The 15,244-nt window shown below is 44.0% G+C and overlaps 1 protein-coding gene across 13 annotated transcripts in view; it reads left to right on the forward strand.

Annotated features, from left to right (window-relative positions):
- Positions 1–15,244, forward strand: part of ARHGEF12 (Rho guanine nucleotide exchange factor 12) — a 105,773-nt gene that overhangs the window by 53,303 nt on the left and 37,226 nt on the right. For all 13 annotated transcript variants that reach the window (XR_012577065.1, XR_012577067.1, XR_012577066.1 and 10 more), the window contains 12 exons: positions 1,096–1,194; positions 2,712–2,761; positions 3,486–3,543; positions 5,654–5,832; positions 6,811–6,888; positions 7,095–7,214; positions 8,287–8,421; positions 9,582–9,653; positions 10,799–10,891; positions 12,620–12,730; positions 14,461–14,559; positions 15,200–15,242. Coding sequence is in view for 5 of the 13 variants with exons in the window: in XM_074527825.1 (XP_074383926.1) it covers positions 1,096–1,194; positions 2,712–2,761; positions 3,486–3,543; positions 5,654–5,832; positions 6,811–6,888; positions 7,095–7,214; positions 8,287–8,421; positions 9,582–9,653; positions 10,799–10,891; positions 12,620–12,730; positions 14,461–14,559; positions 15,200–15,242 (1,137 nt within the window). In the remaining 8 variants the exon portion in view is untranslated. The remainder of the gene's footprint in view (positions 1–1,095; positions 1,195–2,711; positions 2,762–3,485; positions 3,544–5,653; positions 5,833–6,810; positions 6,889–7,094; positions 7,215–8,286; positions 8,422–9,581; positions 9,654–10,798; positions 10,892–12,619; positions 12,731–14,460; positions 14,560–15,199; positions 15,243–15,244) is intronic.

Below are 15,244 nucleotides of genomic sequence, written 5' to 3' on the forward strand. Positions count from 1 at the left end.
AAGCTCATTCCAGAAAAGCCAGTCTGGCTGGGACAGCATCTCCCCACTTCCCCCTGTTCCCTGCACACCAAACAAAACTGCTGCACTTCTGGAATCTGGTTTGGGACAGCTCTGATTCCTTGCTCCAGGTGCCAGTGCAGGAATTTTGCCTGCTGTGCCTTTAGAAATAGAAAAGCAAAGCAAGCTGTTAGAAATAAAGGTGATGGAAATCACCCTGGAAAACATTTCCAGAGTTCCTGAAGTCACTTTTCAGGATGAGGGCTCCATTGTGGGAGGATTTCTGCAGCTGCTCCTGGGAATATGCCCAGACTGCTTTGTCTTTCCCTTGTTCCATTTCCAGGGGAACAAAAGACATCCCCAGCATTCCACCTGGTCCAAATGCTGCCCCTACTCAATGAATTTATCTCTGCGTTTGTGTTCACGTTATGCTGAGTGTACCAGGGAACAAAACAAGTTGTCTTTGATGTCTCACAGCAGATTAAAGGAGGGGCACATTCAAACTCATCTCCTGGGATTTTGGCCCTGGACTGGTCTTTATTTCAGAAATCCTGCTCAGGACAGTTAAATGTGGCTTGTACTTACTCACCTCTGCTGTTCTGGCTCTGTGCAACATTTCACCTGGAGCAGAAGGTGCCCCAGGAGGAGATTTTGGCTGAGAATTGTGAGAATTTTCCTGATCAATAAATCTGTTTTAGCCCAACCCATCTCATATTACTCTGAGGGATTTGTGCTTCTGTTTTAGAGCAGCCTGCAGAACCTGTGAGGTTTTCCTGAACTCTTAATGCAAACGAAAGAAATCCTGCTCATTGGTGTGGGTACTGCTGCTCTTCTTTACAAGCTGCTTTTCCCTCAGGTTGTTTCTGATGTGCCAGAGCTGTCTGCATCTCTGTTTTGTGTAGCTGGAGCAATAAGCTTGACCTGTCTTGACATCCCTCTCCATTTCTGGACTGCCGCCCTGTTCCTGTCTCTCCTCTGTGCCGTGTTGTCCCCGTTCCTTTGAGCTCTGTGTGATTATCTGGGAGGATAAGGTTTTGGACTGATGCCTGGCTTGTGTCTCTGTGTGTTGCCCTCCCTGTGGTGCCCCCGTGTCCCCAGGCCTGGTGCAGAGGTGTGTGGTGATCCAGCGGGATGAGAACGGCTTCGGGCTGACGGTCAGCGGGGACAACCCCGTCTTCGTGCAGTCTGTCAAGGAAGGTGAGAGCAACCCCCAAACCTGCCAGGACCTCCTGGAAATGGCTCTGAGCTGCAGCAGAAAACTCCCAAACACTCCAGGTGGAGTGGCTGCAGTTTGGGAAGGGAGGTGCAAAGGATGTGGTGCTCCTTTCGGTGTCGAGGAAGGTGAGAGCAGCCCCCAAACCTGCCAGGATATCCTGAAAATGGCTCTGAGCTGGAGCAGAAAACTCCCAAATTCCTGCTGCAGCTTGGGAAGGGATGTGCAACCTGCCAGGACATCCTGGAAATGGCTCTGGGCTGCAGCAGAAAACTCCCAAACACTCCAGGTGGAGTGGCTGCAGCTTGGGAAGGGATTGCAAGGGATGTGGCACTGCTTTCAGTGTCAAGGAAGGTGAGAGCAGCCTCCAAACCTGCCAGGACATCCTGAAAGTTGCTCTGACCTGGAGCAGAAAACTCCCAAACTCCTGGAAATAGCTCTGAGCTGGAGCAGAAACTCCCAGATTCCTGCCAGTTGGGGTGGCTGCAGTTTGAGAAGGGATGTGCAAGGGATGTGGTGCTCCTTTCAGTGTCGAGGAAGGTGAGAGCAGCCCCCAAACCTGCCAGGACATCCTGAAAGTTGTTCTGAGCTGGAGCAGAAAACTCCCAAATTCCTGGAAATAGCTCTGAGCTGGTGCAGAAAACTCCCAGATTCATGCCAGTTGGGGTGGCTGCAGTTTGAGAAGGGATGTGCAAAGGATGTGGTGCTCCTTTCAGTGTCAAGGAAGGTGAGAGCAGCCCCCAAACCTGCCAGGACCTCCTGGAAATGGCTCTGGGCTGCAGCAGAAAACTCCCAAACACTCCAGTTGGGGTGACTGCAGCTTGGGAAGGGATGTGCAACCTGCCAGGACATCCTGGAAATGGCTCTGAGCTGGGGCAGAAAACTCCCAAACTCCTGGAAATGACTGTGAGCTGGGGCAGAAAACTCCCAGATTCCTGCTGCAGCTTGGGAAGGGAAGTGCAAGGTCAGGGTTGAGCAGTGAGTTTATTCCTCTCAATCTTCAGCCACTGAGGGAATGAGAGGACACAGCCCTAAGCTGTGCCAGGGGAAGTTTAGGTTGGACATCAGGGGAAAATTCTTCACTGGAAGAGAGATTGGGCACTGGAATTACTGCCCAGGGATGGGATGGAGTCACCATCCTTGGATGTGATTGAAACAAGCCTGGACGTGGCACTGGTGCCTTGGTTTAGGTGATGAGGAGGTGTCAGGTCACAGGGTGGACTTGGTGATCTCAAAGGTCTTTTCCGGCCTGGATCATCTGGGATCTGGTGGCTTTGGAGCATCCCAGGGAGGAAATGTCTCTGTGGGACGTGGTGGGATCATGGCCTGGTGTATCCAGTGCCAGATGAAAGCAAAAGTGCTCTAGACCCAGAGATTTTACTGAGAGAGGAAGCTTGGCTGAGTGCAGGAGTATTTTGGATGTTTTACAGAAGTCATAAAACCATTTTTGCTCTAAATGATTGTACTGAAACGGGAACTGAGTGATTTCTTGTCTCTCCAGATGGAGCAGCCATGCGGGCTGGAGTGCAGACAGGTGATAGAATTATCAAGGTAAGGACTTTGAAATGGGGAGAGAAATGGATCCTTTGTCTTAAATGAGCTCTTTTTCTGAAAAAAAAAACCCCAAAACATTGATGTGTTTGCATTAGGAATGGTTTAAGCTCCAGTGTTCTGACTCTCCTCCAGATCCTCATTTCAGAATTTTATGGACAAATTCTGCATCCTGCCAGGCTCAAATATCACAAATACAGTAAAAGCAGAAATGGCAGGGAAGAGAAGGAAAGCAGAGTTGTTAATAATGATCTGTAAATAAACAGCCTGCCTGAATTGTTGTTTTCTCCCCTAACTGCTCCCACATCCATGTTCTTTTTTAGTCCCAAGCAAGTAAGAAATCAAGTCAGTGACTTAAAAGACTCCGTAAACTATTGCTGCAAAATGCTGCAGCAGCTCCTGACACAGATGGAGCTGGGATTGCAAGCAGGCATTGAAATTAATGAATTAAATTAGCTACCCTGTTGTTTTCCTGCCCAGGCAGAGATGGATTGCCCTTTTTTTGTTTGTCTGCCTGCTTGAGTTCTTCTGGTGCGTGCACAGTTTTCCTTTTGCAGAGCTCTGCTCACTGAGATAAACTGCTAGAAGGATAAATCATTTATCTGGTAATGTCTTGAAAGAGGCAGTAATGGAGATGGGGGAGAAGAAAATGCTGCTGTTCTTCTGGAATGTGTGGAATTGCTTGGAAGGAGCCAAACACTGAATTTTCTCTGCTCCCTGCCAGGTGAACGGGACTCTGGTAACACACTCGAACCATTTGGAGGTGGTCAAGCTGATCAAGTGTAAGTAAAGGTGGCACTTGTGTCACCTGCCAAGTGTGCCAGGCATCATTTCCAGGGCCCTGCCAAGGGTGAGGCCAATGCTGAGAGCTCCAGGAGTGCGTGAAACTGGGAAGTGAAATTGAAATGGTTTTGACATCCTGAATGTAGGCTGATACATTCTCCTGTAGCTTCTCCTTAACTTAATGTTGGAATTGCCACCAAACCTTGCTTGGGTGTTTTATTTCACCTTGAATATCACAACTGGGCAGCACTTACTGTGCATTTCTGTGTGATGTCTGCACAGCACTGCAGGAAATACGTTCCTGGTGGATTTTCTTCTGTGAGGAAAGAGATATTTCCACCTTAATTAAGGTGAAATAAATTCATTAAATTGGATTAAATGCCACAGCTGTGCAGCACTTACTGTGCACTGTTGTGTGATGCCTGCACAGCACGACAAGAAATTCCTTCCTGGTGTTGGATTTTGATCTATGAGGAAGGAGATATTTCAACCTTAAATACAACAGCTGGGTAGGCACTTAGTGTGATTTCTGTGTGAAATATGTTCCTGGTGGATTTTCTTCTATGAGGAAGGAGATATTTCCACCTTCATTAAGGTGAAATAAATTCATTAAATTGGATTAAATGCCACAGCTGTGCAGCACTTACTGTGCATTGCTGTGTGATGCCTGCACAGCACGACAAGAAATTCCTTCCTGGTGTTGGATTTTGATCTGTGAGGAAGGAGATATTTCAACCTTAAATACAACAGCTGGGCAGGCACTTAGTGTGATTTCTGTGTGAAATGTGTTCCTGGAGGATTTTCTTTTATGAGGAAGGGGGTATTTTCACCTTAAATAAAATAGCTGGGCAGGCACTCAGTGTGCATTTCTGTGTGATGCCTGCATGGCTCTACAAGAAATTCCTTCCTGGTGAATTTTCTTCCATGAGGAAGAAGATATTTCCACCTTACACAACACAGCTGTGCAGGCACTTAACTGCATTTGTGTGTGATGCTGCACAGCGCTACAGAAAACACTTTCCTTGTGGATTTTCTCCTATGAGGAAGGAGATATTAAACACTTAAATTTTCTTAAATGTGGTATCTCTTAAATGCAGCAGCTGTGCAGCACTTACTGTGCATTGCTGTGTGATGCCTGCATAGCACGACAAGAAATTCCTTCCTGGTGAATTTTCTTCTATAAGGAAGAAGATATTTCCACCTTAAACACCACAGCTGGGCATGAACTTGTGTGATTTCTGTGTGAAATATGTTCCTGGTGGATTTTCTTCTATGAGGAACGGGGTATTTTCACCTTAAATAAAATAGTTGGGCAGGCATTTAGTGTGCATTTCTGTGTGATGCCTGCATGGCTCTACAAGAAATTCCTTCCTGGTGAATTTTCTTCCATGAAGAAGGAGATATTTCCACCTTAAATACTAGCTGTGCATTTCTGTGTGATGCCTGCATAGCACTTCAAGAAATTCCTTCCTGGTGAATTTTCTTCCATGAGGAAGAAGATATTTCCACCTTGAACACCACAGCTGTGCAGACACTAACTGCATTTGTGTGTGATGCTGCACAGCGCTACAGAAAACACTTTCCTTGTGGGTTTTCTCCTGTGAGGAAGGAGATATTTTCTTAAACACTTAAATTTTCTTAAATGTGGTATCTCTTAAATGCAGCAGCTGTGCAGCACTTACTGTGCATTGCTGTGTGATGCCTGCATAGCACGACAAGAAATTCCTTCCTGGTGAATTTTCTTCTATAAGGAAGAAGATATTTCCACCTTAAACACCACAGCTGGGCATGAACTTGTGTGATTTCTGTGTGAAATATGTTCCTGGTGGATTTTCTTCTATGAGGAAGGAGGTGCTGGTGGTTTATTTTGTGTGCGTGCCCTGCAAATTTAACCCGCTGGGTTGGAAATTTGGCTGCTTGCTTTATAAGGGCTGATTCTCATGGGAGTTTTTGGAACATCAGGGGTTTCTGAAGCAGGCAGTGCTCTCGGGCTCAGTTTGGAGGAGGAATGGTGTGAGTTGTGTCTGTGGAGTGAGGGAAATCAATGACTGTGGCAATGTCCCCGTGTGTGTGTGTGTGTGACCTGTGCCTGTGCCTGTGTCCCCACAGCGGGCTCCTATGTAGCTCTCACTGTCCAGGGGCGCCCTCCAGGGTCGCCCCAGATCCCCCTGGCGGATTCTGACGTGGACCTGGCAGCTTTTGGGCATATGTCTCCCATCATGGCATCCCCCCACTCGCCTGGCACGTCAGGGAATGCAGAGAGGATCACCAGCCCAGTGCTCATGGGGGTAAGGTGGACAAATGGACTCGGGGGGGGTTTGGATTGAATTTATTATTTTTTTTTACACTTAAAATTGGCAAACTGGGATATTTCCCAGCCCAGTGTTGGAGCTCCCCTGTCCCAGGTGGGGACTCAGATCATTGGAGCAAAGAATGATGATTTTGAAACAGAGCAGGAGCAGGTGGGAATGGCTTTCAGTCTTTTTTCCCTCCACCAAGCAGAATTCTCTACCCCTGTTCCTAAACTGCTGAGTGCTCCTTGTATGGTGAAATAAGAATTTGGCAATGGGATTCCTGTTGTCCTGCCTGTGGGTATTTATTCACTTAGGAAAATGCAAGTAAAAAATTGCAGTTCTATCTGAGATTTTGCAGTTCTAGCTGGGATCTGAAAAGTTGCCAGTAAAAACATGCAGTTCTATCTGAGATAATAGAAATACAGGTTTTTACACGGTTATAGCTGTTCAAAATTAAGAAAGGATACACAGGATAGGGTTGGAAATTTGGAGCAGAGGATGATGATTTTGACACAGAGCAGGAGCAGGTGGGAATGACTTTCAGTCTTTTTTCCCTCCACCAAGCAGAATTCTCTTCCCCTGTTCCTGAACTGGAACAGGGGAGCTGAGTGCTCCTTGTATGGTGAAATAACAATTTGGCAATGGGATTCCTGTTGTCGTGCCTGTGGGTATTTATTCACTTAGGAAAATGCAAGTAAAATTTGCAGTTCTATCTGAGATTTTGCAGTTCTAGCTGAGATCTGAAAAATTGCCAGTAAAAATATGCAGCTCTATCTGAGATAATAGAAATACACTTTTTATACTGTTATTGCTGTTCAAAATTAGGAAAGAATGCACTGAATAGGGTTGGAAATTTGAATTGCTTCTCACAGAGATTTTCAGAGCCTGTTTGTAGGAAGTGGGTGAAAAATGTGCATGTCCATTTTGCTTTTCTGCCCAACAAACCCAACCTTAATCTCTGTGTACTTCTAGGAGGAGAATAACATTGTCCACAACCAGAAGGTGGAGATTCTGAGGAAGATGCTCCAGAAGGAGCAGGAGAGGCTGCAGGTACTGGATTTGTGCAGGCTGGGGGAAGTGATGCAAAGAGGAGTTGTTAATTTAATTCATTATCGGAGTAAACCAGACTTCATTTATTATCTGTTATTTGTTAATTTAATTATTATTAATTTATTTCCAGAGTAAAACAGACTTTGTGTGGCAGCTCTCTGGGTGTGCAGGTGTTGATTTAAAGGACACAAACAATTCCTTTGCAGGACCTGCAGGAGGAGTACAGCCGGACCCCTTCCACCCGCCTGCTGAAGGAGATCCAGGAGGCCAAGAAACACATTCCTCAGCTGCAGGAGCAGCTCTCCAAGGCCACGGGCTGCACCCAGGTAATCTGGGCTCAGCCTGCTCTGGGGAGAGCTCCCAGGCACAATCCAGGGAGTTCAGGGTGCTCTGGGCATGCCTCAGGTTTTGGGGTTTATAATTTTCAGGTTCTGTGCTGCTTTAGTGTGCGGGTCTGGGTTCACATGAGGGGATGGTGAGCTCTGTGCACAGAGCAGGGAGACAAAACAATTCCTGCTCCAGCTGGGCACCAAGGACAAATGATCCCAATCTCAGCCCAGGAGCACAAACCCCGTGGGCTGGAGAGAGAAAAACAAGCAGGGTGGGACTGCAGGGGCTAAAGCTGGAATGGGACAATGAACTGCAAGGTGCAAATGGAGCAGAACTGATCCCAGGGAGAGACCCCGGGAGCGCTCGTGCATTTTGGGGCCATTTTGGGTCATCCTGGGTTCATTTTGGGACCATTTTGGTTCACCTTGAGTTCATTTTGGGTTCATTTTTGGTTCATTTTGGGACCATTTGGTTCACCTTGGGACCATTTTGGTTCATCCTGGCTTCATTTTGGGACCATTTTGGCTCATCGTGGGTGCAGCCCTGGCTGGGCTCTTGTGCTGCCCAAGGTGCATCCACTGAGGCCTTTTAATAAATCCCTGCTTTATTCTCTAGCTCTGTCCAGTCTTCCCAAGCTGCAGTTGCTGGGACAGCCAGGCTGCTCCCTCTGCAGCTGGGATTTGAAGTTGGCACTGTCATCTTAATGTGGAGTGCATTTTGCGCTAGGCTCTCATCTCTGAAAAACCTGCTTTGAAGAACAAGTGCAAGCAATGATGTGTTTATTATCTGTCAGTGCAACTTAAAATACAACCATGAAGTCATTCTTGGAAGCTTTTTAAGCAATTTTGTTTTCACTTTTGAAAAAGAAAAGAATTTAGGCTGTGTCATTTTCCCCTTTTCCCCTGTGTTAAAAGTGCTGCAAATTTGGTGTGGTTGTTTTCTGTGAGAAAAGCACTGCAGCCTTTTCTAGATAAATTAAGGTTTTATGAGTAATGTGAGCTGCCTGGCTTTTGAAGGAGTTGATTTTTAAGGATGATCTCTTGAAATATTCCGCTTTCATCTGTGCAGGATGGAGTCCTGACCTCCAGGTCTGTGTCAGAGTCGCTGCAGATCAGCGAGGGCGAGGCAGAGAGTGGGGACAGTGGCAGCAAACTGGACTTCAGTGGTGACAGCCCCTCCAGACCCAACAGTGACATTGCTGATGTGAGTCTGAAAAGATTTTCATAGGGAAAAAAATTTCCCTGTTCTGTTGGATTGGTATTAGAGACTGGGAGAAAATAAATTTGGGGGTTTTATCCAGGATTAGATTGTCGTGGCATTAATCCCTGTAACCAGACAAAGACGGATGCCAGTGTGTTCCTCTAAACTCGTTTGCCAATTAGAGCATCTTTGAAGGGAATATTCCAACTGCAGCACTGTGACTCAGACCCAAGCTTGCCCTGGGAGTGGGGAAGATCCTTCCCTCCACCAAATCAGCTTCAGTTCCTGCTCCAGCCCAGGCTCCTGGTGTGCTCTCTCATGATTTATCCATCTGTGTGCTCTCCCTTGGTGCCTCATCCTTAATTAAGCCACTCTCTGATTAGTGCAGGGGAATTGAGGCTCTCTGCTTGCATTTGGCCTGAGTTTGTTGATTAACTTAAGGATGTGGGAGCTAAATTTGTGCCAGCAGTTGGAAGTGAAAGGGAGGTGGGTGAGATGGAGCATCCACAGCTCTGTTTTGAAACATTGCACATCTGACCAGATCCCACCCAGTGCTTGTGTTTAATAAATGCAACAACAAAATTCCCAAGTATCTTCCTAATAATCATCATGCTGTCAGTTTTGGGATGGAATTTGATCAGTGCAGGTGATTGGCACACCCAGCATTCCAGCTTTTCCATCCAGCTCTGAGAAAATAAAGGATCAGGGGTGAAAGAAATCTTTGGAAGGGGAAAGATGGGGAAAAGCCAGGCTGGAAAGCAGCAGCCTGAGCTGGAAAAACCTTTGGGCACACTGAAGATGAGCCAGCAGCACGTGGGTTTTGCAAATAAGGCTCTGCTGAGCAAGAGCATTGCTGGCAGATGGGAGAAGAGAGCTGAGCTGTGAGAAAAGGTGGAGAGAGCAAGGAAAAAGCCAAGGCCTGGGGATTTTACAGCTCTGCTGTCACCAGATTTCTGACCCAAACTTCTGCATTCGCTCCAGTTTTGGGGTTTTCTTGTTTTACTGTGCATGGAGGACACAGATTTTACTCTGGTTTTTCACACCTCCTTTTCCTGTGAGAAAGGAGAAGTTTTTGGCTGCTGTGGCTGACAAAGTGCCCAGTGCAGTTCTCCCTTCCCTGGATCTGCTGGTACTTACCAGAACTGCACTTCCCTCTTTCCCAGAGCCCTCGCAGTGGCCTGAAGGAGAGGATTTACCCAGATGAGAGCCCAGAAAAGGCTGAGCTTCAAGACACTGTGAGTACAAAGCATCAAATGTCACAACAGCACCTCCTCTAAAGGTCCCATTGAAATCTTGCTGCTTTCCCCCACTTTCTAAATGGAGCATGGCTGAACTTTGCTTTAGAAAATAAATTCAATTAAAGTGGTGCAGGGAAAGTTAGTTAGCTGAGTAAATGTTTATGGAGCTTAAGAGCAAGGTGAGAAATACCTGATCAGTGAAACAGCTGGGCCTGCAAGGAGAGCACTTGCTCATGTTTTATCATGAGTCCAGCCCTTTTTTTTGGAGGATATTCACTCATTTGGGACCTGCAGGGTTACAAGTGGAGCTCAGAGGAAGGGCAGAGCTGTCTGAACCCATCATCAGCCTTGGCATGACTCCTGGGTTCTCCTTGCCCTCCTCCCAAAGCCACATTTCCCCTCTGTGCAGGGATGGCACTGGGCTCTGCCTGCAGCTGCTCTTGAATGCACCTGATTTGATCTTTGGGAATATTTGGATTTTTGGAGGGGCATTGAAGTTGGAGTTTTTGCAGAGTTACAATGACCAGAGCATCTCCAGCTTTCCCTGTGAGGGACAATGACCAGAACCTCTCCAGGTTCTCCTGTGAGGGACAATGACCAGAACCTCTCCAGGTTCTCCTGTGAGGGACAATGATCAGAACCTCTCCAGGTTTTCCTGAGAGGAACAATGACCAGAACCTCTCCAGGTTTCCCTGTGAGGGACAATGACCAGAACCTGTCCAGGTTTCCCTGTGAGGGACAATGACCAGAGCCATTCCCTGTGAGGGACAATGACCAGAACCTCTCCAGGTTTCCCTGTGAGGGACAATGATCAGAGCATCTCCAGGTTTCCCTGTGAGGGACAATGATCAGAACCTCTCCAGGTTTCCCTGTGAAGGACAATGATCAGAACCTCTCCAGGTTTCCCTGTGAAGGACAATGATCAGAGCATCTCCAGCTTTCCCTGTGAGGGACAATGATCAGAGCATCTCCAGGTTCCCTGTGAGGGACAATGATCAGAGCATCTCCAGGTTCCCTGTGAGGGACAATGATCAGAACCTCTCCAGGTTCTCCTCTGAGGGACAATGACCAGAACCTCTCCAGGTTTCCCTCTGAGGGACAATGCCAAGGTTGTGCTTTTCTTTTTCTCCTTCTCTCCCCAGGACTCGCAGTGCAGTGTTGGCAGTCCCCTGTCCCGGGTGGGGACTCAGATCATCGGAGCAGAGGATGATGATTTTGACACGGAGCAGGAGCAGGTGAGTCCTGGGGCTTCTGCTGCTCACAGTGACCCCAGATGTGTCAGAAATTCTCTTTTCCCAGCCCAGCAGGCAAAGAAGGAGTCAGAAATCTTCTATTCTTGTTCTCAAAGTTGTTTATTGCTTCTTATCTGTAAAATTCTTTCTCCTGTCCTGCTGAGGTCCGCTCAGCCAGACAGAATCACTCTGCCTGCCCCAGGGTGGTGTTATCTTTTTATGCTAAAAACTACATGTACAATATTTACCATAACTTCCCAATACTCCCAGTAGGAGTTTTGGACTGATGTTATGTGGGATTTTAGACAGTGAGCTCTGCTCTGAACCAATCCCAAAGTGCCACCATCACAGCAGAAGGTGGAGAACAAGAAGAAGAAGGAGAAAGGCTGGACATGCCCAGATTCCTCCATCTTGCCCCCTGAAACTCCATTCTAAAAACCCCAAAAAAATCTATTTTTCACCTCATGACAAACTGATTATTATTCTACTTAGACTTTTGTGGCTTGCAGATTTTTGTATAAGGTTGGTAATTTTTTCCATGGGTCATAACCAAAGTCCCAGGGGTCTGGGTGTCTGTGCCAGGGTCTCTGAGCCCCCTGGCAGGGTCCAGGACAGACAGAGGGATGTCCTGAATTCTGACAGGTGGCAATGACTTTTAGCCTTTTTTCCCTCCACCAACCAAAATTCTCCTCCCCTGTTTCTAAACTGCTGAGTACTCCTATGGTGAAATAAGAATTTGGGAATTCCTGTTGTTGCTGATCTTTCCAAGTAGAAATATTTGTGGAGTTTATGACAATATCTGTCTCTGAGTCTGTTATTTTTCTTACTTCTCCATACCTCAATTTATTATTTTTTAAATTCTATGTAATTAATTATAAAATTAAATAATATAATATTATAATAAATTTTTTAAATTCTATATAATTAATTATAAAATGAAATAATATAATTTCATAATAATTTTTTTAAATTTTATATAATTAATTATAAAATTAAATAATATAATTTTATAATAAATTTTAAATTTATATATATATAATTTTATAATTTATCTATATATAATGATTATATATTATACATATAATGAATTATACATATAATGAATTATATATAATTAATTTATCTATACAATATATATAATTATTTTAAATATATAATTTAATAATTTATCTATATATAATTATTATATATCATTATATAAAATTATATATAATCTTTAATATTTATATATTTATTTTAATATACATTCTATATTTATATATAATTTAAAATATATAATATATATAATATATTTTAATATTTATGTATAATATACATAATGTATATATTATATATATTATATAAAATATATTTTAATATTTATATATATAATTTAATGTTTAATTTAATTTAATTATATACATATATTTAATTTTATAATTAAAATTAAATGATACAATTTTATATTTAATTTTAAGTTTATTTATATATAATTAATTAAATATTTACATTAAATATTTTTAAGTTAATTAATTAATATTTATTTTTCGATACATATATAATTAATTAATTATATAATTTTATCATTAATTTTGACCTTATTTATTTATAATTTATTTCACGTTCTTTACTTTTTCTTAAATCCCAAATCCTTCTTACAGCAGCACAGCTCCCACATATTCCCTCTGCATTATTTTAGCCGTCCTTTCTGCTATTCCTGAATAATTGAGATGTGATTCCCTGTGCCTGCAGATCAATGGGCAGTGCAGCTGCTTCCAGAACATCGAGCTGCTGAAATCGCGCCCGGCCCACCTGGCCGTGCTGCTGCACCACGTGGTGTCCCAGTTCGATCCTGCAGCGCTGGTGAGAAGCTCTGCCATCGTTTCCCTGCCTCACCTTTTGGGGCATCTTCACCAGAATTTACCAGATTTGTGCAGCCCTCACTGCAAGGGGGGAAATGCAGGCTCTGTGCAGGCCTGAGGGTGAAAAATCCTCATTTATGTCCTCAGATAAAGGGAGAAACACAAAGAGAATTGATTCATTTATATTTGGCTGCTTACAAATAATTATTCATCTCCTGCAAGCCCCTCATTCCACCCCAAGGTGTGAGATCAGTTGTCCGCAGGGAAATTTTGCCCTCTCTGTGCTCCTCTTCCAGTCCTTTCCCTTTCAAATAAAGGGAGAAACACAAAGAGAATTGATTCATTTATATTTGGCTGCTTACAAATAATTATTCATCTCCTGAAAGTCTCTCATTCCACCCCAAGGTGTGAGATCAGCTGTCCGCAGGGAAATTTTGCCCTCTCTGTGCTCCTCTTCCAGCCCTTTCCCTTTCAGATAGAGAAAAACACAAAAATAACTTTCCCTTTATGTTTGGCCGCTTACAAATAATATTTATCTTTCTCTTTATATTTGGCTGCTTACAAATAGTTATTTATCTCCTGCAAACCTCTTATTCCACCCCAAGGTGTGGGATCAGTTGCCTACAGAGAAGCTTTGCCCTCTCTGTGCTCCTCTTCCAGCCCCTTCCATTTCAGATAGAGAGAAACACAAAAATAACTGTGAAAATAACTTTCCCTTTATATTTGGCCGCTTACAAATAATATTTATCTTTCCCTTCATATTTGGCTGCTTACAAATAATTATTTATCTCCTGCAAGTCTCTCATTCCGCCCCAAGGTTTGGGATCAGTTGCCTACAGAGAAGCTTTGCCCTCTCTGTGCTCCTCTGTGCTCCCCTTCCCTTTCAGATAGAAACACAAAAATAACTGTGAAAATAACTTATCCTTTATGTTTGGCTGCTTACAAATAATATTTATCTTTCTCTTTATATTTGGCTGCTTACAAATCATTATTTATCTCCTGCAAGTCTCTCATTCCACCCCAAGGTGTGGGATCAGTTGTCTGCAGGGAAATTTTGCCCTCTCTGTGCTCCTCTTCCAGTCCTTTTCCTTTCAAATAAAGGGAGAAACACAAAATAATAGTTTCCTTTACATTTGGCTGCTTACAAATAATTATTTATCTCCTGCAAACCTCTCATTCCACCCCAAGGTGTGGGATCAGTTGCCTACAGAGAAGCTTTGCCCTCTCTGTGCTCCTCTTCCAGCCCCTTCCCTTTCAAATAAAGGGAGAAACACAAAATTAATATTTCCCTTTACATTTGACTGCTTACAAATAATTATTTATCTCCTGCAAGTCTCTCATTCCACCCCAAAGTGTGAGATCAGTTGTCTGCAGGGAAATTTTGCCCTCTCTGTGCTCCTCTTCCAGTCCTTTCCCTCTCAGATAAAGGGAGAAACACAAAAATAACTGTGAAAATAACTGTTCCCTTTACATTTGGCTGCTTACAAATAATTATTTATTTCCTGCAAGCCTCTCATTCCGCCCCAAAGTGTGGGATCAGCTGCCTACAGAAAAGCTTTGCCCTCTCTGTGCTCCTCTCCCAGCCCCTTCCCTCTCTCCCCATTTCCAGGGCACCTCCCTGAGGAGCTGGGAAAGCTTTCCACCCAGCACTGCTGAATTCCTTCAGATCTGGAAAGAAATTTGGAGTTTTCATGGTTTTCACCTCATTTCTTGCCCTCCTGTCCCCCACAGCTGTGCTACCTTTACACAGACCTGTACAAACAGACCAACTCCAAAGAGACCCGCCGTGTTTTCCTGGAGTTTTACCAGTTTTTCCTGGACAGAGCTGCAGTAGGTTCCTTTTGTTTTCCTCATTTTTGCCCATTCACCAAGTTGACTTTTACCTTTCTTCACTCACCTGAGCTGTGAAAAACTAAGCCCTCCAAAAGAAACAGTTTTAAAAATCAAAATCGGAATAATTAATAAATAACTTCATAAAATGTAAAAATGTAATAAAAATTTGGAGTATTTTTGTTACCAGGGAATGAACAGCCTCAGGTGCCTGGTAACAAATAAATCCCAGGGGATTTGTTGTTGATAGGAGAAATAATTTAATTCAGCAAGTTTTGGCTCTTCTGAGTTGCTTTTTTAGTTAATAATTGCTGTGGGTATTGATGTGGCTGCTCCAAGCATTGGGAAATTTTATGTTTCTGTGGGAAAGCTGAGAAAATTCTTTGCTGTCATGAATTAAACTCCCAGAAACTGCAGCAGAGCTTTATCTACCACATGTTCATCTAAAATAATCCTGTGAATGATAAAATGATCAAATATTCATGGGAGTCTCCCCTTTCCAAACCAGCAGTAAATGGTTTGCTCCGGTGCTCAGCTTGGATGATTTTGGCATTTTAGGGAATTTCTTGGAGTGGTTTGTGTGGTTTTTTGGGGTGCTGGTTTCTCTGTGGGTTCTCCCATCCTTTCTTTCCTTTTGCAGAACCTGAAAGTCCCAGTTCCAGAGGAAATCTCCTTGGAATTAGGT

Source organism: Zonotrichia albicollis, chromosome 27, assembly GCF_047830755.1.
Source record: "Zonotrichia albicollis isolate bZonAlb1 chromosome 27, bZonAlb1.hap1, whole genome shotgun sequence".
NCBI lineage: Eukaryota > Metazoa > Chordata > Aves > Passeriformes > Passerellidae > Zonotrichia > Zonotrichia albicollis.